This window comes from Histoplasma capsulatum, assembly GCF_000150115.1.
Source record: "Histoplasma capsulatum G186AR genomic scaffold supercont2.9, whole genome shotgun sequence".
Lineage (NCBI taxonomy): Eukaryota > Fungi > Ascomycota > Eurotiomycetes > Onygenales > Ajellomycetaceae > Histoplasma > Histoplasma capsulatum.
The window spans coordinates 134,505-157,223 of NW_025544809.1; the positions used below are offsets into that span (position 1 = coordinate 134,505).

Sequence of the window (22,719 nt, forward strand, 5' to 3'; positions counted from 1 at the left end):
TGTTGTGATGTTTTTGGGATATGGAGCTAGGATCAAATGAAAGTCTTGTGCCAAATTTAAAAGATGGAAGCGACCGTCAGCGGTAAAAATGTGTTTCTCATTATTATAATTCATTATGATTTCAGTCCTTTTTGCTATTCTTCTCATGTCCTATTCATTCATCGGCAAAGATTATATGGATGTCATAAATCAGCGAAGTTGGGCAACCAAAATTCGCTGCTCAATGATCCCGTGAAAAGCAACACGCATGATATGCTTGCTGAACATTTATATTTCCATTTTAACATTTCTTTTATTTCCGAAAATATCTATTGCTAACGAGTGTTGATTTATCTTCCCTAATTCGTGTTTCGCGTTATTTCTCCTTATTCCAGCAGTTTTCTTTCACTTTTACCTTTGCTTCTCTATTGAACTCTGCCGTCGCTTTATTCGTTCTGATATCCCCTCCAATCAATGTTTATGGTGTTTTTTTTTTTTTTTCCTTTACCGTACGATATTTTCTTCTCAGGGGACCGACGCATTTAATTGGGGTGGCTTTGATTGACAATCGTGGCAGTGTTCTCTTCCATTTCCGTAGTGCACAAACCCATCTCCACCGAGTTTAATATATGAACCATTCACTGTCTCACTTAATCTACATGGCATCGTGGTGCTGATATCCATGTTTCTATCCGTGCCACAAGTTTCCCGCATGGCAGTAACAAAAGGCGTTCTACAGATATATATGCATTTCTAATATTTATAATTCAGTGTCATTCTAAAGTGATAATAATACACACAAATATGGGATGTGGATGCGGATATATGCTTTGCAAACACACATGCATAGCTGTCGAATCAACCCAACTCATAGGTAATATCCCCCCTTCTATGGATAAAGTTAGGGATAATCAAACGTCGAAGGGAATATCAGCTCCAGCACGCTATGACCCTCTCCCCCAATCCCTTTTTTGTTTAGTATAGCTGTCGCCGTCACCGATATTCTGTCTCTCCTGTTCAAGCAGGCGGTCGAACTCGCGCTGCGCTTTGTCTTTCGATTGTCGCGTAGAATCTTCATAGTTGTCTGGTTTATTCTGAGGCCACTGCTCAGGTTGTGGTTGGAAAGGCGTGGAGGAAGGGAACGCGGATGCGGCGCGTATTCGATCCCATGAGCTGCCGGGAGGTGTTGATGACGAATCGGATGGTGTACTCTCGGTGCTTGATATTGGTGAATCCAAGCTTGAGCTTTCCCTCTTGATAGATGGGCGGCTGGAAGTGGATGAGGGTGACCCGCGTAGCCGATCCCAGGCACTTCCTGACGGCTGAGATCTAGTGGTTGTTGAGCCTGCTATTCCAGGTGTTGTATTGGAGTTGAAGCCAAAGACATCATCATCGTCGCTTTTATCGATTATCTGGCGACCCTGTCGATATTTACCCAAATCGCCTTGCTGCCGCTGCGAAGGGTCCCACTGCTGCGGATTTGATTGCGCCGGAATGTTCGAATCTGCTTGTGATTGCATTACGTAAATTTCGCTTGAAGGTCCGTAATGGGTAGAAGAGTAGATTGAGTCATCATCACCATTTGATTCGAATCCAGCGGTTGGGCTGGCATTGTCTTTCTCTGGTTTATTTTGCTGTGAGTGAGGGCGACGTGGGGGTGACTGAGTATGACGAGTCTTCCACCCAAGCTTTTCTAGGCTTTTCTGAACCTTCTGAGGATCTTGATTTGCGCGGTCTTGCCGGTATTGGGTTAATCTGGGATCCGATGTCAGATCTCGCACTGCGAGAGAGGCGCCGCTTGCTTTTCCGAAAATATTCCCTGCGAAGACACAAAACGGCCAAAGTAATGTTCTAATAATCAATGGTCTATCTACCATGCCCTTCATTTGTGCAAAAGGTACTAGACGACTGTTCTTGAAGAAAGGCTTTGCGACTAACAGGAACCCCAAGAATGAGCCAAGGTATGCCCCAATTCGAGGTTTTGTGGTTAAGCTTACGGCCTGTTCAACGAAGGAGTCAGTCTCCAGCTGAGTAAGCGGTCTGTCCACAAAAGCCATCCCAATTTCAACATGTTGTTTAATCCGAGAAGCCATATATTCCTCATAGGCGGGTCTCGATCGCAGAAATAACAATTGTTTCCCCAATCCGTAGGGTGGAACTTCAATTCGGGCGGCAAAAATTCTGAGAGGTGATAATGTGTTTTGTGAGAAGGAGTAGCTATCGCCAGAGTCAATAGCAGCATTGCCATAGCCATCCGCCTGGGGCGATACCTCGTTCCGCACCATCATGGAGGCAGCCGTGGTTGCGGGGGTTGGGGGGTTGTTGATGGGTTGTTGATCGCGGTCTGAAGAGGGAGATACGTTAGTGATTGCTGAAGCCGAAACCCGGTCAGAAGGGGAGATTGTAAGCAACCCACGTCGTCAAGTTACTACTCTATTTATGGAGGCCCTTGTTGCGATACTCCGTAGAGAGGTCAGCACTCAGTTGGGAGTTCAGGTTCAAGCTGCTCTGCCGATTGATCAAAATGATGATATAATGCACGTGATTGGAGTCTTGCGAGACTACACGTCGGCTGACCCCTCGGGTGACTCACCTGACCTACGCTAGTGGAGGTCAACTGACCCAATAAAATTCTTGGCACAAAAAGGATCAGCTGAGGATAAAACAAAAATGAACTTTTACCTTCTTATACATCTTTTAATACACACAGCAAAAATGAATACTGATTCTTTCTCAGATGATAGTGATCTATTAGATCTTGTTTTAGATCAAGATCATCAACTTGAGGAATATACAGAAGTTTTGGATGAAAATGCAGTATGTAAAACTAGTCATTTACTACTATTTGATTACTTACTGACTAGTAAGCCATGTTATGAATCCATAATTTTAACAGATTGTTGGAGTACAAGCACACTTCCAACACAGAAAATAGAGTATATTAGTCTAATTTCTGAATATCCAGCAATCTCAGAAGATGGATATACATATATCATTGAAACACAGTTGCTTGATGATGAGGACACTCAAAAACCATGATCATTGATATGCATCACTAGTGAATGATGAGTATATTACTAGTGAGGGACTAATATATCTCTGTGCATATAGATTCAATATGAAAAGTCACAAATTGCACTCTCTAAAAAGACCTATTCATCATATCTATAAATATCTGTTATATAACATTGATATAAATATTCTGGTATTCAACATTGTGAATATATACAATCAGATTTGATGAATTTTCAATATATCAAAGTTGATGAGACTCTATAGCAGAGATTATCTATTTGTCAAGTCACTCTGACTTCTGAAGCAAACAGATCTTCAATTTGAACAGCAATTGAGTATATTATAACTGATTTACTACTAGTAAGTCATGAGTACAAAACTAATCTTATACTAGTATGTACTATAGTATAAAATGATGATTTGATTCAAACTATATATGTGGTGAAAATACTCTTTCAATATACAAATCTGAATGATGAATCTTTACACAATCAGTAAGTATTTCAGAAGTTCATTTGTGACTAGTAACTCATCAGAAGAACACTGATTGATGACTAATAATCATGATAAAATATTGCTGAAATTTTCCAACCATATATTGCCTGTGTGAACTATACATCTCACAACTCAACTCATCTCTTTCTTTCAATATCAATAACTGCTAGAATTAATATCTTCTATTTCAAGCAGCTTTTTGAAAAGGAATTACAAATTGAAGCTGAGTTATACAGTAGCTTATTTTCAACAAGCACTTGATGAACTCATTGCAGTAAGTTTATTACTAATCAATAAGCAGTAACTCATCAGTCATTGACTAGTATACTCTAAATATTGATCATGCTCAGAGGCAAGAAATATTAGTATATTAATTATGTGATGTTACTTTTGATATCCTTATTCCAGTTGATCAGCAAAATAAACTCTATATTATATTAAGATTTCATGAAATACATTCTCATCCACCATCTTTTTTATCATAAATATCAAGGAATATCATCTGTGATATTGCCAATCTGATTCACTGAATGAATGATTCAGATCTCACTCTCAGTATATTACTAGTGACTCACTAATCATATATTAGTATTTAACTAATATTATCAACTCAGCTCTCTTTCTCAAGTCTCTGCATATCAAGAAACTCTGTCAAAGATATAGTAAAAATATTTTTGCTCAGATTCATACAAGTCTTGCAAATATGAATCAAATTGCTGCTCTTATTTATAAAGAGCATTTATTTCACTGTTCAGAAGAAAGAGATTTTGCAGATGTTATCTATCAATATAAACAAGATCAACAAGATAACAATGTAAGTATCAGTCATTTATCAGTCATCTATCAGTCATCTATCAGTTATCCACTAGTCACTGATAAGTCTTGATAATGTGGATAGCCTTATATTCAGCATATTTATGAGTCAAATGATGAATTTATGATTTTCTGTGCATTTAAAGAACAAATCAAGGTTCTTGTCACACTAAAATCATTTGAAATTGATATGTCATTCAAGCAGATTCAGAATCAATATATAAATGAAATTGTTCTTGCTACAATGTTATCAGAGCAAAACAAAAGTAAGTCATCTCTCTTTGACTAGTATCTTACTAATATCTAATAAATGAACTACTAGTCTTTACTCTTCTGTATGTTGTTGTCAATACTGAAACAACTACAATGTACAAAGATCTATTTCTTAGACTTTTTACACTTGTCAAAGATATAACAGAACAGAATATGATCTTTTATTATTTGCATGGTGAAGAACTTTATACTGTTGTAATAAATATGAATACAAAATAGATGACAGATAAGTTAGTTACTGATATTTGAGTAATATTCTATCAGTTACTGACTAGTCAGATCTTGAACATGCTGTAAATGAAATTGATTCACAGCAATGAGAATGGAAATGGCAGTTGAAGAATCTTATTATCTTCTGTCATATTCATTTTTTTCAGAGAATTGATCATACAATTGAAACTAGTTCAATTAGTTCTGATCTTCATTATTGCATGCAAAGTCTTTTGACTTGTACTAGTAATAGTGACTATATGAAACTATGTGATTTAATGATTGGTGAGTAGATATCATGACTGGTTGCCAACTAATGACTTATCAGTCACTGACTAATAATATCATTCAGACAATGAGTCAAGCAAGATTGCAAACTGAGCACATCATAAAAAGCAGTCTATTATTGCAGCTGAGCTTAATGAAAATTGCTCTTTAATAAGAACTGCAATTTATAGAGAAATTCAAAAGTATACAAATACTGTTGAACAGACTCATAACAAATCTTTGATATAGAGATGATATGCATCTCTACTTGAAACTGTATTGCAGTATGTTCTATCACTAATTCTTTTCTAGTATGATACTAATCAAATACTAGTGGCTGGACATTGAATGCCAGAGATGTTGATCAGCTCAAGATATACAACAAATTTTATCTTTCACATAACAATCAATTCAATGCATTAAATTAAAGATATTTCAACAGCATTGTCAGAGGTGAGATAAGTTAGCATTACTAGTTCTCTATTAGTGACTGACTAGTACTAGAACAATGCAAATGAGTTTGAGATGAGGAATTATTGAAGGAAAATTCCCTTCTAGATTGAGCCTCTTCTTCTGACAATATTTGAAGTTGATCTCAATCTCAGTATAGAAGTCACTCATCAAGATGTGTAATAACTAATTAAGGATTAGTAATTTACTAGTGCTAATATAGTATTTTCTGAAAGAGGAGAAAGAAATCAACAGAGCTCTTATACACCATCTGTTATATCATTACAAAGCAGTGATTCACAGTCAAATCATTCAGAAGCTCTCAAGTAAGTTTAATATAAATAGTATCTTACTGCTGTCAGATCAGTTACTAACTAGTGCAGTGCAAGTCAAGAACTGCCAGTTCCATCTCTGAGATGAGCTGCTTCAATGAATCTTCAGAAAATACAGATTTGTGAGAAAGAATTAACTCTTAAAAATCAAGAAATAAATCTTCAATATCAAGCAGCTGAGATTGAGCAGTTAGAACTAACAAATTGATGTGCTCAATTGAAATTGCAAAAAATGAAGCAAGAGTTTTTATCTCACTAGTCAAATATTAGTTGTCAATCAGTCATTTACTAAAAACTATAGAGATATATTTTATTTATTAGTAAAACCAAAAGAATTGTTTGAAAAACAATATAATTGTTATAAAAATATATAAGAGAGAAAAATGTTATAAAAAAATATTAAAAAATTTCATAAATGAAAATGTAGTCATAAATATATATAGAATCTCAAATTGCATATTTGATATGACTAGTCATTGAGTGATGAAAAACTATACTTTGATTAAAATATAACTTTACTAGTCTCCACTAGTAAATGAGTAGTTATTGAAAATGGTAAATGAAATATTATATTAACTAGTGTAATACCAATGATGACTAGTATTGCACTAATAAGGAAATTTAACAATGATAGATTCTGAAAAAAATCAGTGAGACAATAACTGATGAGATATCAATTAGTGACTACTAGTCACTTTGAAAAATAAAAAATGATTAATAGAAAATGCAAAAAAACATAACTAGTCATTTACTAGTTTGAAGCAATAATCCATCAGTTATTCACTGATAGTTTTCTCATCACCACTCTCAAATGCTTTCTCATACTTCTTCTTCTTCTCAGATTCCTCATCATTCTTCTTCATCTTCTTCTCAACAAAGTCTGAAGATTTTCTCTTCTCTTCTGAAAACTCAGCCACCACTGATATCTCACTAGTAACATCTAATACTGAAAAAAACAGCACTTTGTAAGAACACTTCTCAAACTTCTTGCAATAAACTATAACTAGTCAGTAATCAGTATCCACTGCTTATTGATCAATAAAATACTGATTTAATTACTTACAATTCCAAGTTTTTTCACAGATCTTGCATGGAATTGAAAGTCTGCACTTCTTCACAATCTTTTTGACTAAGATAATATTATGTTGAGTATAACTGATTAGCAATCAGTTAATCACTAGCTGTGTATTAGTCAAATATAAGTGTTCAAATACTCACTGACTTGTCATTCTTTCTTATAGACAGAGGAATCTTCTTCACAGTCAGCTCCATCTTCTTTTCAGCAATTGATTCAGTATCAAGTTCTTTCAACTATGCAACTGATTCAGAACTAGTCACTTCAACTGCATTATTTTTGTAATTTACAATAATAGTCTTGTAAAATGCTATTCACTAGTTAGTGACTTGTTATAAACCAGTGTTGTACTACTGCACAACTAGTGAGATCAACACATATCAAAAGCTCTATCAACATTGTCACATGCTATGCCACCTCCCCAGCCTTCATCTACAACACTTGCCTCAGAATGCTTCTTCATATACTTTCTGAGATTGTTTGTGATCATTTTAATCTGACTAGTTAGCCACTACTAGAGAATCAGTCTTCAATCAATCCTTAACTAGTCAATTAAAACTTACTAAATTCATGCAATCTGAGAAATGGCAGAATGCTTCTCCCACAAACAACTTGATTTGCTTCTAATCAAGTACCAGTTAGCTACTAGTTAAATGAAACTTCTTACTAAACTCACTGTTATATCAAAATCTGGAAGTGGCAGCTCTCCCTTTTCAATCTCTAAATATTGTTGGTACTGATGCTGCATATTATTTAGTATACTAGTCAAGAATCAGTTAGGGATCAGTTAAAACTCACATGCTTCTTCAATGTGCTAGTCATGGTGATAATTGCAATTATTTTGTGGAATTGAATTATTGGTATTCTACTAGTTATTGATTGTTTATAAAATGTGGTGAGGGGGTGTGGGGGGGGGGGGTGGGCGCGGGTGGGCAGTGGTGTGTAAGAGGTTGTAACAGCTTAGGTTTGTACAGAGCTCAACTGACCCTTTGACTAGTCATCATTTCTATTGGGTCAGCTGACCTCCACTAGCGTAGGTCAGGTGAGTCACCCGAGGGGTCAGCCGACGTGTAACCTGGAGTCTTGCGGTGAATTAGGGGAAAAATGTTAGGCCACTGGGGCAAAAGAGCTCAATCACAACCAGCGCTATGCGGGTAGTAAAGGGGACGAACCAATCCAAACCCCCAACAATTTGTGCAGCAGTATCATTTCATTTACTATAAGATGCACGATGGGTCAAAAGTATACGTTAATGAAAAAAATTCAAATTAAATCCATTTCCTTCAATTACATGAGATCATTCTGATGGAGTCGTATATCACACTACTGTCCCGGGAATATTTACATGTGCTAGCGTACGGACCGATTCAACAGGAAGCCGGTCTTACCATTTTTCAACATATGGCCGCATATCAAGTTCTTGGGTAAAGGTAGTTCTTGGCTGGGTATGCAGGAACCAATACGTCTCCGCAATCTGGGGGGTAAACAAAACGTTAGCTAAATGATATCACACAACGGCCTAAGCAAAACAGGTCTTTTTCTCTCTTCTCCGTTTTTCATGCTCAGGCTATGACACTGAAACTTCGGCATTCAAACTAACCGAATTGGGGTCCAATTTTGCGTCGGGAGCGTCAAATTTGAAGCCCTTTGTGCGCTCAACATCAATAATGCCATCGATGATGGCATGGCAAACGTGGATTCCCTGAGGACCAAATTCCCTTGCGAGTGACTGGGACAGGGCTCGCATAGCAAATTTCCCCGTCGCGAAGGATGAGCATAGGGAGGAACCTTTGAGGCTTGCGGTAGCACCTAATAGCCATATTAGTATCAGTTATCCACCCAATTCGAGAGGAAGAAAATCAACTGGACGTGAGTTAGATTATACCAGTGAAAATGAGAGTCGGAGGATGCTCTAGATCTCCAGACTTCAGGAGTAAAGGCAACGCAGCCTGGGAGAAATGAAAGGCGCCCTTGCTGTAAATTAATTGTTCCAAAGCAAATAGGAACCATATTAGTCTAGTTTGCTCAGAGCTCACATAGCAGCGGTGGCTTTATGGTAAGCTCCTGAAGGGTTGGTGGGACACATAGGGACTGTAATAATAACAATGCGATACTGATGTAGAATATACATAATTTAGAGAGGCGCATACGCATTGCTCTCGTAGCCAGCCGTGAAATCCTCCTGCGAAAGGTCGAGAAAGGGCTTCCGCACAAAACCCCCCCCAACATTATAGATCGCAGCCGCGAGCGGCGCGCCAGGAAATGCTTTCGATATTTCCGCGAAGGCGTTCTTCACGCTCGCATCGCTTGTGACGTCTGTGTTTACGCCGATGGCGTTCCCGCCGCTGCTACTTATTTCTTGGACGAGAGTCTGATAACTAGCCGCAGTTCGCGCCAGGAGGGCGACACTGTACGTTTGGGCAAATTTGCGGGCGATCGAGGCTCCCTGCCGCACCACAGAGCACTGTTAGGACGTTGAACGCTATATTTGTGTTCTCGGCTAAAGCAGATATATGTATGCGCCTTACAGTGCCAGCACCCACACCTGCAATAACTGCAATCGATTTTACTGCCATGGTCAAAGGGATTAGGCTCAGATCTCGGGTGTTAAGTGTGGGTGGAGGAATAGCTAGAGAAATAGCTATGACGGTTAACAAATATAAAGAAAATAAAAGAAGAGAAGGGGGAAAATAACTATCTGAACCCAGAAGATTGGATAATCGGATGGTGGATTTGAATAGTCCAAGTGTTTGCCGGAGTTTGCAGAGCCAGCTGCCAGCCAATGTCGTCATACCTATCTAAGGTGAGGCCTATTTGCGATGCTTTGTCGGAATGATGATCAATCTGAATAAAGTTAAGGAAAAGAAATAGATAAAAGAAGATAGATGAGAATGTTGAATTTCTCATATTCAATATTTATCATTATTATTCCTTATACTGCAAGCAGTGCTTATGACGAGTCCTTGTGTGATGTTAAATACAAGCAAGAGTTGGTTATAAAGGAACAATAGAGGGATGCTGAAAACACCTTTTGCAGTCACAACAAATATGTCGGGTGGTGTTTTTAATTGACATCACTATCACATATGTGGATTTATATATATGATGTTTTTGCACTAATCTGTACATAGCACCTACAAAGTATTGACAATTGTACAGTCTTTCTATTCGGCGACTGGGCCAAAAGAGCTCAATCATCACCAATAGCGCCACGGTGGTATAGAGGGGATGAATCACTACCCGACGGTTCATCCCGTCTTAATTCAAATACATCACAGTACGCGAACTCTCTCTAGGCATACGCCCCAGCCTTGTACCAGCAAATCCCAGAAATATTACCTCTCACATCTCAAGCCTTCTCCAAATTGCATCAACTATCGCTTTCCACTTATAGCAAGCTCCCTGGCGGGCTCCGGAGGACAGAATATCCATTTCAGAATATCAAAGGCTACCATTTTGTCATAGTTGTCTTTGCCGAGGTTGTATACAGCCCTCAGCGTCAAGGTGAGCGTTGGGTTCCTTTCTGATGGGTCGCAGGTCGATTGGACTATGCGTACTTTCCCATAAACGAATGTGACGATCGTGGCCTTGGTGGGTACTCTCAGCATTCAATAATGGGAAGGAGCTGAAAAGAAGAGAGAAGGTAAACATACTACCAAAAAACCTTCCTTGTATATGGGCTTCGGCATGTACCGGTTCTCCTCAGGAAGCCACACCATCTCATTCATCTGACGGTAAAAGATCGAAGTGACTGCCAGTAGTTCACTTTTCAGAAGATAATCTTTGCGGTTTTCTTGCAGTTCCGTGCCGGCTGTGATTGAGCGATCCCGAATCATGCAGCTCCAGTGGTTATGACGAAGATAGAAGATCTGTTCACCTTTAATGCGAGGGTGGGAATCGCTTATGATGCCGATGCCCAGCCTGCGGAAAAAGGGGCCTTCAAACCTGATAAAAAGGTAAGGAAAGGTGAGCAAAATGAATGAAGAGCAACAAAGATATGTCATCATACATACTCAGCAGCCTTAGTAAAGGGAACTTCATCTAGAACCTGGTGGGCAGCGGTCTTCATGAAGCCAGAGAAACCCCAGTCGCTCGGGAGGCCATGAGTTTTCTCTGGCGCAGTAACTCTCTCGCACCTGTGGATAGCTTGTAGAAGCTCTGGGGATGTTGAAAAAGTCACTTTCTCACTGGTGCTGTCCCTACATTGCACCTTGAGGTCCTCTGTCTTTTGCAGCCACTCAAACGGGAACGAGTCTGGCGAGTAGGAGATGTACAAACAAAAAAGGCCCGCCATGAGCCTGCCAACGTGCTCCGGGCAATGGAAGGGCTTTATTTCTGATTGCATAACGTGCAGTTAGTAGAAATGACTGGTGCTCTGCTGGTCTGATGAGGTAGTTGTCATCTGTGGATGTAGGTTGTGAACTGTTGGGGCTTTGGATTGGTTCGTCCCCTCTACTACTGACATTCCACTGGTGATCGAGCTCTTTTGTCCCAGTGGGCCTAACATGTTAGGAGGCCTGTTGTTAGCACAAAAATTCCGCTACAAGGGTATATAAATAGTCCTCCTTGCGAACACACGGTCCTTTTCCCCAGTGGCCTCGCCTTCTTGCGTCGTTGTTGCCTTCTTTCTTGATATTTTTATATTTGTCGCTGGTTCCGTCGCCTATCTCTGCTGAAGTTTAGCGCGGACATGGCGTTTCCTCGTCGCCTGGCCGCTCATGGGCTCGACAAAAATCCCATCCAACAAAAAGGAATGGCACGAAGCGATACAGAAATATGGCCTTCAACAGCGCACTATCGAGCAACTGTGCATGGAGGGTACTGTGGCTGCTCCCTGACAAATCTTGGATCTGAGTACAGGCTTCTGATGCCAGGAGTGCCAGAACAGGGAGTTTCTCTGCATCGACTGTTCCAAAAGAAGCATTCCTTACCATCCGATGCATTTGGCCTGCAAAGAAAAGGCCCAAAGATGCCTCCACGTATATTGCCAATCTAGAGTATTTTTTCAATGAAGATCATTCCGGCGATGCCACAAAACTTACAGAAACATCCTTGGCCTCGATAAACTGAAGACTTTATATCGCATTGTATGCAATCCAAAGGAGCCCCGCAAGAAAACACCTCCTGAATATTTTGGCACGCTTGCAGATGGGTTAAGGGGTAAGAATAAGGGGTATCTAAGCTAATTGTCAAGTCTCCACTGCATAAATAAAAGTGGGGATTATTTAGTATTTAGATCAATCAGAGATGTAAAAATCTTCTCTGTATCAATAAAATCATTGAGATTCAAGTTATATTTTTAAATATATTGATATTCTATCATTTCAGTCATAAAATGAGTAACTTTTGTCCCTCTCCTCAGAGCTTTGTATGATTCTTAGAGACTTTGCTTCACTCTGTCTAATTAATAGTTTATCATTCTTATGAATATTGAATTGATTATGATAACTCTGATCAGTACATGATAAAAAGGCAGTATTTATAAGGAAGAGAATGCTCGATTATACGAGCGAGGCAGTGCTCGGGTTTCAAGAAGCGAAAGGTGATATAAAATCTCTAATATACGAAATACGACAAGATATTATCTCCGACATGCTTACCAGGAGACAACGCGAAGGTTGCAAATCCAATTCAATCGGGAATATTAATGGAGTTTGGCTTGAAATCCAGGCCATTGGTTTTCTTTGACTTGTTTTAATCGTAAATGTATCTTCAATTAAATATGTAAAAATCTCTGGCGTTCTCTTTTCTAGGAACCTCGCAGAAGATTAAAAAACTCCGTCCAAATAAAAATTAAACTATTCACAAACAAATCCTCGCATTCAACATGAAGCCCTGCTCACCCCCAAAGACACCCTCATTTCCCGCTTCATTCATCAAATCAAAAGAAACGAAAACGCAGCCATTCGATTCTCCAATTGGTTTCAGCAATCCAGGGCCGGTAAGTTGTCTGCTTTTATAGAATGCCCGGGATAAGGATGCCACCGAAAAGGCCCTCATCCTCTTGCCTCGAAGAATGTCGTTTGGTCGTCTCACCCGAAACACCTCCGGCCAAGCTCCCGAGAGTCTGGGTAAAACCCTCAATCTTGGACCCGAGGTCGCCAACGTCTTGTCGACGGGTATTTTCGCTGCGGCCCTTCTTCGTACCCACGCTACCAAGCAAGCCATCCAGGGCGCCGCCATTCGGGGAGTCATCACCACCCTTCACCGTGTTCCCGAGGCCTCCAGGAAGACTACCAGATAAGGCGTCCAGAGCTCCACCGATTTGTCGACGAGAGATACGGCTACGGCCGATCTTCACAGCTTTAGCCTGCGAAGCGCATACTTTGTCAACCTCAGCCTGCAGGTTGCCAGCAGGGAGTGATTCGATTTGTGCCAAGGCTTTGTCAACCTGGGCCTGGTCTCGGGTAATATCTGTTTTTGCTTTGTTCTCTAGATCCGCCAAGGTGGTCGCGAACTGCTCAGGTGTAAGGTTGGCGAGTAAGGCGCAGGCTGACGAGATATCCGTGGGAAGCGCATTGTCCGCGATGGTGCCCAATGGTGCAGCCACGACAAGGAGGCCGAGGAAGGAGGCGCTTGTGAACCGCATTTTTGCAAGTTGTGCTTTGTTTCGGAAAGGACTGTAGTGGTATGAAGTTCTTCAAAAAGAGCGTTTGGTATTTAAAGAGGGTGGAAGGAGGATGAAGACTTAAGACTCGACAACGGAGGGTCTCTGGCAGGATACATTTGCGGTATATATAGGCAATCAAAAAGGGGGGTGTTACTCCCCAAGTCCAAGAATGCCAACTTCTCTTGCATGCTGGCTGGCTGGACACAACAGTTTTGCCAATAACATTCATCAATACCCGCAATATGGCATGTTCCGATGCAGCATTAACACATTAGCTCTGGCAGCACTATTGAAGATGCCGTGTGATCTTCGATGGCGTTCCGTCCATATTATTGGCACACGATAAAGCTTCTCATCATGGATTCAAATGAAGAGGGCATGAGAGCGGTAACCAAGTTGGTCTTGCACTTCTCTCGCACATTAGCTTTATGACCACTGACAACAGGGCCTCCTCCGTTATTGAGAAAATGTATCAGACAAATGAGCATCGAGTATTTGATGTCCAATGGTAGCTCAAAGCCGAGCGATTTGCACCGAAATATTCGCCATCCATGGGTGTTGATATCCGGATGGGGGTCTGCAGAATCAAGAAATATGGATGTGGCTCTATGGCTTGCCGATCATGATAATACTTAAATTGATATTTCGGAGTCTGGCGAAGTTCAACACTTCAAAAAGGAAAAGAAAAGCAAGAAATAAAGTGAACTTGTCACTCAGGTTTCGTAATCAATAAAATAGGCCCAATTCAACTCATGTTAGCTATCAATTGGGTCCATTCAACTTTAGCGCCTGCTGTCAAGTTCTGGGGTTGGGAGATGACTCCCCATGCTGCAGTATCATATTATCATTTTGCCTTCGTCGAACACCGATGGATAAAGTCGCAGGCAAGAAGGAAGCGTAAAATTAAGGTCAGGCCGATCGAAAGCCCCCCGAGGCTCTGACCCCGTTGAGAATGGATTAAACTTGGGCTTCATGTCCAGTGGATTATGCAGCTCAGTTCCCAATGGTTGCTTTCACAACTATTGAACCTTGCTGGGGGGGGGGGGTGGGAACCGGAGAAATATCAACATCAACAGTGACGGGAAAAAGAAAAGAGAAAACAAAAAAAGAAAAAATGAGTCTGCCAAAACACTTCCCCTGGACTAGCCGTTTTTGGGAGTCATTGATACGGCCTTGAATTGTGGGAATTCTGGTTAAGCACAGTTCTTAAACGATGTCATGCCAAACAGCGATATATCATCTCGCCGCAGAAGGGCTTGGAAATTGAGACTCAATCGGCGCAGCTCGGCATATGTCCTGCGTACAGAGTAGTTACTATACAGAGGCCGCTGCGAAAAGTTTTGTCTCACTAAGAATTTATCCTGAAATATCCTTCCTAGTATATTGAATCTCCAGGCCACACCACCTGGGATTTAGGCAGGAGCTGGTGGGCAAGCCAGGGGCATTGGCCGCTATAAGCGCCCTGAGACTCTTACTTGATGCCGGTATCAACATTTCAGCTTAAATTCTTAGCGCAAGGTAGCGAGGTCAAAACTTTTCGCAGGAGCCTCTGTGCATGGAAATATAAACATCCAAATACTCTGTATACCATTGTATGGGGAACATGGACTGCATGTCTTTTTTTTGATCCCCATGCATCCGCATTGAATATCCACCCTTCCACGGCTTATTTATCTGAATTTTTCATCAGTATGGCTTCATTCCAAGCCGCATTCTCCATGGATGATGTTTTACGCTGAGAAAATTGCTTGTTGAGCTCGGAACAAGGACCTCGGCACTGGGATGACAAAAAGATGGTAAATCTCGTTAGTGAAAAGCCCTTATTATTTCTCGTCTTTAGAACTAACTGTCAAACGGCACTGTCCTGGAGTGGCGAATATATTCGCCAAAGTGAACTCATCGAACGAAGCTCACCGAACTGAGTGATTTTTTCATCGAATTCACCACTCCTTATCTCAAATTCTCTGCTCATCTATTGATTAGAAGTGCAAGAATAGCCATAATTCTACAGAATTTGTATTAGATAGAGATGCAGACTAATAGAAATCTCATGGTTATATAAAGCTGTAAGAATCCTCTAATTGTGGAAAAATACCAGAGCTCTAGCTAGCGATCAAAAATCTACTACTATTCTATTTGGAACACCAGATTACCCTCCGTTTGATACTAACTGGGAATAGAATCTACGGACGAAACTGTTCATCTGACCAGCTAATCCCACAACCAACGCCCCTCTCCCGGTGGGCACTGAGATGTTGAGACCCCGCGTTCAATCACATTTTAATTGATAATCGAACAGCGCTTGAAACAAGATCTGTTGTCGATAACTAACCAACAAAGCCCGAGTTAAAAGCCATGGAGGTGCCTTGGCACTTGGAAGTGGCCAGCCACCCGCGCAGAGTTCCAGAAATGGGGGAATGGGGTTTGTCTTGAGAATGCTACCCCCGAGGGAGGGACTTGGATGAAGGTTTGAAACCGGTCAAGCAATGGAGGTGCTATAGCGATCCAAGTTGCGTCACGACAAGATCGCCCACGGTCGATGATGCTAGGCACGATTTGCTCAAGCGTCGAGCGGAGGATAAGTTTTCACTGTTTATATCGATCACCTTAATAGAGAGGAGAAACCAACGGTTTGCGCAGGCGCTGTATTCCGACACCAATTGTGGTGGAGATGAGATGGGACTCTAAAGTTTACCGATTTCTACTTCGTATGGAAGCATATCGTCATGTTTCTTCCCTGTTGGTTGGGAAGACTTTAAGATAAACGTGATAATGATATAATGCTATGAATACTATAAAAAAAAATTCGTTTGATCTGAGTAATTCTTAGGCTGTGATATAAACCCTGACCGTGACTCTAGTGGGATTTCCTTGTATATATGTTCATCTATATGCCCATAAACACACTTTCCGAGCAGGCAATACGAAAGTAGTAACTACTGTGAGCAAAGGGTCTAACAAATAATTACTAAGTACCAGCTAGTGCAGCTTGGGAAGTATTGAGGAGCCAAACAAAAGAATATATAGGAAAAGGAAAGATGTAAAGAAAATAGAGCAACAGAAAATGTACACACAACCCGCTAGGTAACATAGCGGAACCTAGGATTACGATCACCCATCTCAGCAATTTCTTCCTCCGTCATCCCCTCAATCTTGTAATCTTCCAAGCCCGCAGAGCGCGCTTTGTTGATCCGTTTGTAATGGAACCACATAAACGTATAGATCACCGCCGAAAATCCAGTAAGAGCGAGGGTTACTGCATGGCCCTTGATGTAGCGTGGGCCGTCCTTGGTGACGTACAAAAACGGCGTCATGATGCCACTGACATTCCCCATTGTAAGCTGGAGGCCAGTCGCGAACGTTCTCTTGCCGAACCGCGGGAGATTCGTCGGCAGCCAGGCGAGCGGCAGGCCAACGCAGACATACAACCCAACCGCGACGAGGAAGCAGCCGAAGTAATGGACGCTGGAATTGCTGTCTGACATTAGCACCGCATAGCCGATGATAGTAATGATACAAAATGCAACTGTGAAGACCGCACGACGCTGCATGCGGTCGCTAAACCAGGCGATAACGAGGTAAGTAATGGCGCCCAAGGCGTAGCAAGGAATAGTCAGCGCCTGGACCTGCGGGGCCGTCCACGTCCCGATACCCTTGATGATGGTGGGCAGGAATGTGCTATATCCGTACAGCACGGTGTCGACGCCAAACTGACTAAGACACATGAGCCAGATGGTCCAGTCTTTTGCACCCTCTTTGGCATCCTCGATATGGAACTGCTGCGCCGAGTCGGTTTGGCCAATTTCCGTATTGCGGCAAGCCCGCATGAGGGCTCTCTCTTCCGCGTTGAGATAGTAGGCAGTGTCCGGATCATCGGCGAGGCCAAACCACGTCGCAACACCGATGAGGACTGAAGGGATGCCCTCGATGATTAGAATCCAGCGCCAGCCCTTTTGCCCAGCAATTCCGCCCATGAAGCCAATGGCGTAGGCGAGCAACCCACCGCAGGCCCCAGCGAGCGCGGCAGCGCTGAATAGATAACCCACTCGCAGCGCGATCTCACGTTTCCCGTAGAACAGTGTCATGTAGGCAACCAGGCCAGGGAATAAGCCAGCTTCCACACATCCTAGGAGGAAGCGGCATACTATTAGACCGGCGAAATTTTGAACAATTCCCGTCAAGGTGGCAATGATTCCCCACGACACTGCGATAAAGGAAATGTAGCGAGACGCTGTGAATTTTCGGATTACGAGGTTGGACGGCACTTCCAGAAGCTGGCAAGGTGAATGAAAGAGTTAGTTAAGTTTGATGTAGGCGAGGGGCTACTTTTTTTTTTAAGCTTTGGGCCGGAGGAAGGGGTTTCGGGGAAGCGAACACAGTAAGGTATAAATAAAATCGAGACTGCGATCTGGTATTGATTGCCAGCGAGACCTAGGTCCGATTCCATATCGTAGAGACGCGCATTGCCGATATTCACTATTGCACGACGACCGTCAGTACTAGTATTTACATGCATCGATGTGGCGCAAACAGGCTATTGGGGCGTTAGGAAATTTACCTCGATCCAAAAAGCTAAAGAGATACAGCAGGACCAAGAAAGGCACAATATGACGGTCCACCTTCCTCACCAGGGCCTTTACTTTGACGGGATCAATCTCAACCGCCTCATTGTCAGATGCATCCTTTTTCGAGGTTGACGATGGCGGTGGGCTAATCGCTTTTTCGTCCATATCGAACGGCTTTGCGCCCCAAGTTTTGGTTAGATACTGGGCAGTCTGCAGGAGAGTTGACACAAAGGCGAAGATCAGATCATTGAGGGATGGCAGACGAGGGAGGGCGGAGAATGATAAAAGGATGGGAGATACGGGGGAGATGGCTGCTCATAAAAGCGAAGCTGCGCGGATGGAGCACCCTCAGAGCAACCTCCGCCTGAGCTGCAAGAAGACCGCGCTTGATCGACGACACATGTAGGCTGGGGAAAGCGGTGCACCACGCTTACGCTGACAATGATCCAAGTGAACGGGCGCTGGGCTTGGAATCTAATCTACGGAGGAGAGATGTATGTATGATGAAAGGTGGAGGTTTATCCGACGGGGTGGTTAACTAAATGGGTGGATAACACTACACATTGGAGCACCATGGAAACCCCATTTTCTGTTTGTGCCCTCCTCGGCTCTCGACAGCGAGTGAGGAAGCAAGAAAGAGGAAGAGGAAGAGGAGGACTCAGCATCACCGATCCTTAGAGCATGCATGGATTTCGCAGGGAATGGCTCCCACCAGTTCGTGGATTCGGAGCCTTCATCGTTTCTATCTCCTGCGCAAACATCGATTGTCTGTCAGCCTTGGGGTCTGCAGGAGTGGGGTAACTCTCCAAGATATCCCCCAATTCTCGCGGGCTCCTTTCGGCTCCACTCGCAACAGGATATCTACTTGGCTGCTCAAGTTGCCCAAGTTGCTCTCATTGGAGCTAGAGAGTGCGGGGAAGAAGAGCTAACTAAGGAGCTACTCTACGAACAAAGGCGCTTCCGTGCCAGTTGAAGCATGGCAGAGCTCTTCTGTTCCGGAGCCACAGTCGTGCTGAGCCAGCTCATCGGGACGTGAAGATGCAGGAGGTCCGCACACTAATGGGCTGTTTGATGAGATTGACATAGAGCTCAATGTTTCAGCCCTAACTCAAGACTTGATATCAAGTTGACATTGTTCTTTTTGTGCTTTTTTCTCTGATATTTTCCATGTTCCTAATACTAATGCACCCCCCTTTCATTTAGTACATCATTTCGGCAACGTTGGATACCTGGCACATTGGAGCTATGGGCCTGGCGAACCCCGGTTCTGGCTGAAGCCACAACATGCCACTTGGGCTGCCGCGAGCTGCCAGGCGAAGGGATCTGTTTAGCTTGTTCTAACCTCCCGTCCTCCATCCTTGGCCTTCCTCCGCCTTCTCCCACTCTTGATCTCAAGTCTAGTTACCCACTTTTGCGAACCCTTTCCCAGCTGCCTGGGGTGGAGCATCGATTTGCGGTTTCTTGAGAAGGTAATTGCTCTTGGCTGCAAAGAGGAAAGTCTGGAGATTGTCATAGAAGGGATAATCGAGCGAATGTGGGTGCTGGATGACAATCTCATTTTGCTAGTGATGGTTTCTTCGTCTCTCGACCCCGGACCCCGGTAGCTCATTGGTCTCAATTCGCTGGGCAGCACGGTTCATGAAGGTAGAGGACATTGAACATTGAACATTAAACATTTCAATTCATTACACGTTTCAATTCTATGCACGCACAAGTTGATTTCGTACAAAGTGTCTTTGTTCTCCTTTAGCCAAATCCAAAATGGCACCGTGGACTCCCCGCATCTATCCATACTCCCCAGTCAACCAATCATGTCAGTACGACTTCGGCAGTCCAAGCACTCTCTCACCAATATAACTGCAAATCATCTCGCGACTAACAGGGGCAATGCGCGGAATAAAAGCCTCCCTCAAATATCTCTCGACGTGATACTCCCCCGCGTATCCCATCCCGCCATGGCTCATCACTGCTCTCTCACATGCCCTAAATGCTGCTTCGGCAGCGAGGTATTTGGTCGCATTTGCGTATTCCCCCGACGTGTAGCCCGCATCATACATCCTGGCCGCCTGATAGACCATCAACCGCGCAGCTTCCAGGTTCATCCACGAGTCAGCGAGTGGATGTTGAATGCCCTGGCTTTGCCCAATCGGTCTCCCGAACACCTGTCGCTCGTTTGCGTATTTTGCCGCGCGTCGCAGCGCCGCGTAGCCTAGCCCTAGAGCCTCCGCTGCAATCAAGATGCGCTCCGCATTCATGTCGTGGATTATCATTTTAAACCCGTTGTTCTCCTCGCCTATCATATCTGCCGCGGGGACATTCCAATTCTCGAAGAAGAGGGTATTGCTGTCGACCGCCGCACGGCCCATCTTAGGGATCTCGGACACATCTACCTGCGACCGATCGAGGTCCGTGTAGAAGAGCGACAGGCCCTGTGATGGTTTTGTAACTTTGTCCAATGGAGTCGTCCGGACGAGGATTAAAATCCTTTCCGCGTGCTGGGCCGCAGATATCCAGATCTTCGAGCCCTTGAGGATATAGTGTTCACCGTTTCGCGTAGCCATTGACCGCAGTTTCAGCGTGTCAAGCCCCGTATTTGGCTCCGTAACGCCAAAGCAGGCGCGCTCCCGGCCTTGGACCAGCGGTATCAGGAACCGTCGCTTTTGTTCTGCATTGCCAAACTTCACAACCGGTTCCAGGCCAAAAATATTCATAGGCACAGATGACGCGCCGGCCATGCCAGCCCCCGACTCGGATATGATCTGCATCATTACCGCGGCTTCTGAAATGCCCAATCGAGACCCGCCATATTTTGTGGGCATGCAGATGCCCCGCCAGCCATCCTTGGCCAGCGCAGATTGGAAATCGAGGGGATAGCGCTTCGATTCCTCAGCATTCAGCCAGTACTCATCAGGGAATTTCGAGCATACTTTAGCTATCGATTCGCGGATTGTGCGTTGTGACTCGGTCCAATCAGGTCATAGGGTTGCAGGTACTCTGTTGCTCTGGCATGGAGTGATCTATGGCCGACACGCGGCGATAGAAATGGATGTATGTATTTCGGGCGGCACACACACCTCCCTGGGATCTAGCCAAATTAGTTAATGAGATATTAACGCAGGTAGATAAAACGGGTTCTCTGACCAGCTTGTGTCGGATTGCAGGGCGAAAAGCTATCGTGGGAGAAGAGGGAAGACGTAAAGATGAAAGTGTCATTGACAGAACGGCGGTGTTTACCACTCACTACTTTATCCCTGTGAAGCAAATTTATCAACTTGCGCTCGGCTGCACACCTCATGTGCAGTACCTTTTCAATGCCGAGTCGGCATCGGCCCAGTTTGGCGTGGGATCGATGCTCGGCCGGGAGCCGACGCGGGGCCGGCCCAATTAACAACTTAGAGAAGGCATTTACCCATACCCAAGCTCAGGCTAGAGACATGGTCCAATCTATAGATTTCGATGCTGCGGTTGGCGGCCGTTTCAAGGTCACAGGTAAATGTATTCCCCCACGGTTAATCACCCGTCCCAAGCTTGATATTAATCTATCAAATGGCATATGAAATAGGCTTCCCTGTTAAATTTAGCAACACCGAAGCCTCAATTCGGAACAACCCCCCTCTTCTGGGAGAGCATACAGATGATGTGCTTCGAGGACTTGGTTTTTCGAACGAAGAGTTGGCTGACCTGCGACGCGAGAAGGCGATATAAAAAACAATGTAGTGAGTGATAAACTGCCCATGCCACATATCCTCCGCAACCGTATTACGTATACTCGATGTTTTTTTTAATGCTAGATACAGCTCTAACATGAAACCACTTACTTCATAGAACGAAAAAAATCATCATTGATTCTGGTTTAGCAAAGGCGCTTGGCAAACACCACAGTATGTTAGGACGGTTGCCTCCAACAAAACCCCACGATTAAGACAAAGAGGCCTAAATCTTCTTGAAAAGAAAGAAAGAAACAATAAACATGCTGCTATTGTGTATGGCAGCGATTCATTTTTATGGCGTATATCAGCTGCAGTCTTCGCTTATAGTCGCCCATTTGCCCTTCTTTCAAAAATGGACAAGCGACAGCGGAGATAGAACAGAATACGAAATGTCAACCCTCCTGAAACAGCTGTCCCTCACGGAGTGCAACACAGATACGTATCTTGATGGTAAAAGTATTCAGTTTCCAATGACTTTGACCTGATGTGGTTCTATAAATTGGATTCGAAGGAGAGTAGAGCGCGCGGCTATCGTTATTGTTGTTCCAAAATTTTGCATGTCGTCCTCGAATATGCGGATCTGGCGTTAAGTGCCATCAATTCTATTCCAGCAAATATCAGATTCCAGGAGACGATATAATGTGTTCGACGTTTTCATGTCGAAAAATCAAAAAAAGGGGAGGTCACATGATCTTCTCCGTCGTCTCCTTCCCCTGAGATCGCTGCCGAGGATAGAAACAACAACAAAAACAACATTCACGATAGTAGAAATGGCGAATAAGGTACGCCCAGGCGACATCGCCACGGCAATGGTCGTTCCGTGCTGTGATCAAAATCAGACTCCCCACATCGCATCCCGATCAATAGTACGGGCAAACGCGCTTGAGTCAAAGCAGAATCCTATGGCCAGCTGCTTGTTTCTCAT

The 22,719-nt window shown here is 43.3% G+C and overlaps 9 protein-coding genes across 9 annotated transcripts; 2 read left to right on the forward strand and 7 right to left on the reverse strand.

Moving 5' to 3' along the window:
- Positions 1 to 743: 743 nt before the first annotated feature.
- On the reverse strand, positions 744 to 2,264 carry HCBG_06278 (uncharacterized protein; the record flags this gene model as incomplete). The annotated part of the gene is made up of 1 exon (XM_045433327.1): positions 744 to 2,264. The coding sequence occupies one exon, from the start codon at positions 2,262 to 2,264 to the stop codon at positions 924 to 926; it is 1,341 nt and encodes a 446-aa protein (XP_045285640.1).
- Positions 2,265 to 6,610: 4,346 nt separating this feature from the next.
- On the reverse strand, positions 6,611 to 7,731 carry HCBG_06279 (uncharacterized protein; the record flags this gene model as incomplete). The annotated part of the gene is made up of 6 exons (XM_045433328.1): positions 6,611 to 6,831; positions 6,898 to 6,963; positions 7,315 to 7,405; positions 7,473 to 7,532; positions 7,586 to 7,651; positions 7,708 to 7,731. The coding sequence occupies 6 exons, from the start codon at positions 7,729 to 7,731 to the stop codon at positions 6,611 to 6,613; spliced, it is 528 nt and encodes a 175-aa protein (XP_045285641.1).
- A 481-nt stretch (positions 7,732 to 8,212) lies between these two features.
- Positions 8,213 to 9,485, reverse strand: HCBG_06280 (oxidoreductase; the record flags this gene model as incomplete). Its single annotated transcript, XM_045433329.1, has 5 exons — positions 8,213 to 8,383; positions 8,510 to 8,718; positions 8,795 to 8,883; positions 9,060 to 9,355; positions 9,438 to 9,485. The coding sequence occupies 5 exons, from the start codon at positions 9,483 to 9,485 to the stop codon at positions 8,294 to 8,296; spliced, it is 732 nt and encodes a 243-aa protein (XP_045285642.1).
- Positions 9,486 to 10,007: 522 nt separating this feature from the next.
- On the reverse strand, positions 10,008 to 11,327 carry HCBG_06281 (uncharacterized protein; the record flags this gene model as incomplete). Its single annotated transcript, XM_045433330.1, has 3 exons — positions 10,008 to 10,496; positions 10,563 to 10,854; positions 10,923 to 11,327. 3 exons carry the CDS (start codon positions 11,201 to 11,203, stop codon positions 10,284 to 10,286), a joined length of 786 nt encoding a protein of 261 aa, XP_045285643.1.
- A 272-nt stretch (positions 11,328 to 11,599) lies between these two features.
- Positions 11,600 to 11,979, forward strand: HCBG_06282 (uncharacterized protein; the record flags this gene model as incomplete). The annotated part of the gene is made up of 2 exons (XM_045433331.1): positions 11,600 to 11,716; positions 11,770 to 11,979. 2 exons carry the CDS (start codon positions 11,600 to 11,602, stop codon positions 11,977 to 11,979), a joined length of 327 nt encoding a protein of 108 aa, XP_045285644.1.
- An 886-nt stretch (positions 11,980 to 12,865) lies between these two features.
- HCBG_06283 (uncharacterized protein) lies at positions 12,866 to 13,498 on the reverse strand (the record flags this gene model as incomplete). Its single annotated transcript, XM_045433332.1, has 1 exon — positions 12,866 to 13,498. The coding sequence occupies one exon, from the start codon at positions 13,496 to 13,498 to the stop codon at positions 12,866 to 12,868; it is 633 nt and encodes a 210-aa protein (XP_045285645.1).
- A 2,968-nt stretch (positions 13,499 to 16,466) lies between these two features.
- On the reverse strand, positions 16,467 to 18,562 carry HCBG_06284 (high-affinity nicotinic acid transporter; the record flags this gene model as incomplete). Its single annotated transcript, XM_045433333.1, has 3 exons — positions 16,467 to 17,793; positions 17,895 to 17,995; positions 18,078 to 18,562. The coding sequence occupies 3 exons, from the start codon at positions 18,247 to 18,249 to the stop codon at positions 16,600 to 16,602; spliced, it is 1,467 nt and encodes a 488-aa protein (XP_045285646.1).
- Positions 18,563 to 19,784: 1,222 nt separating this feature from the next.
- Positions 19,785 to 21,093, reverse strand: HCBG_06285 (acyl-CoA dehydrogenase; the record flags this gene model as incomplete). Its single annotated transcript, XM_045433334.1, has 3 exons — positions 19,785 to 19,868; positions 19,965 to 21,016; positions 21,078 to 21,093. The coding sequence occupies 3 exons, from the start codon at positions 21,091 to 21,093 to the stop codon at positions 19,785 to 19,787; spliced, it is 1,152 nt and encodes a 383-aa protein (XP_045285647.1).
- A 284-nt stretch (positions 21,094 to 21,377) lies between these two features.
- Positions 21,378 to 21,789, forward strand: HCBG_06286 (uncharacterized protein; the record flags this gene model as incomplete). Its single annotated transcript, XM_045433335.1, has 2 exons — positions 21,378 to 21,573; positions 21,647 to 21,789. 2 exons carry the CDS (start codon positions 21,378 to 21,380, stop codon positions 21,787 to 21,789), a joined length of 339 nt encoding a protein of 112 aa, XP_045285648.1.
- Positions 21,790 to 22,719: the final 930 nt, after the last annotated feature.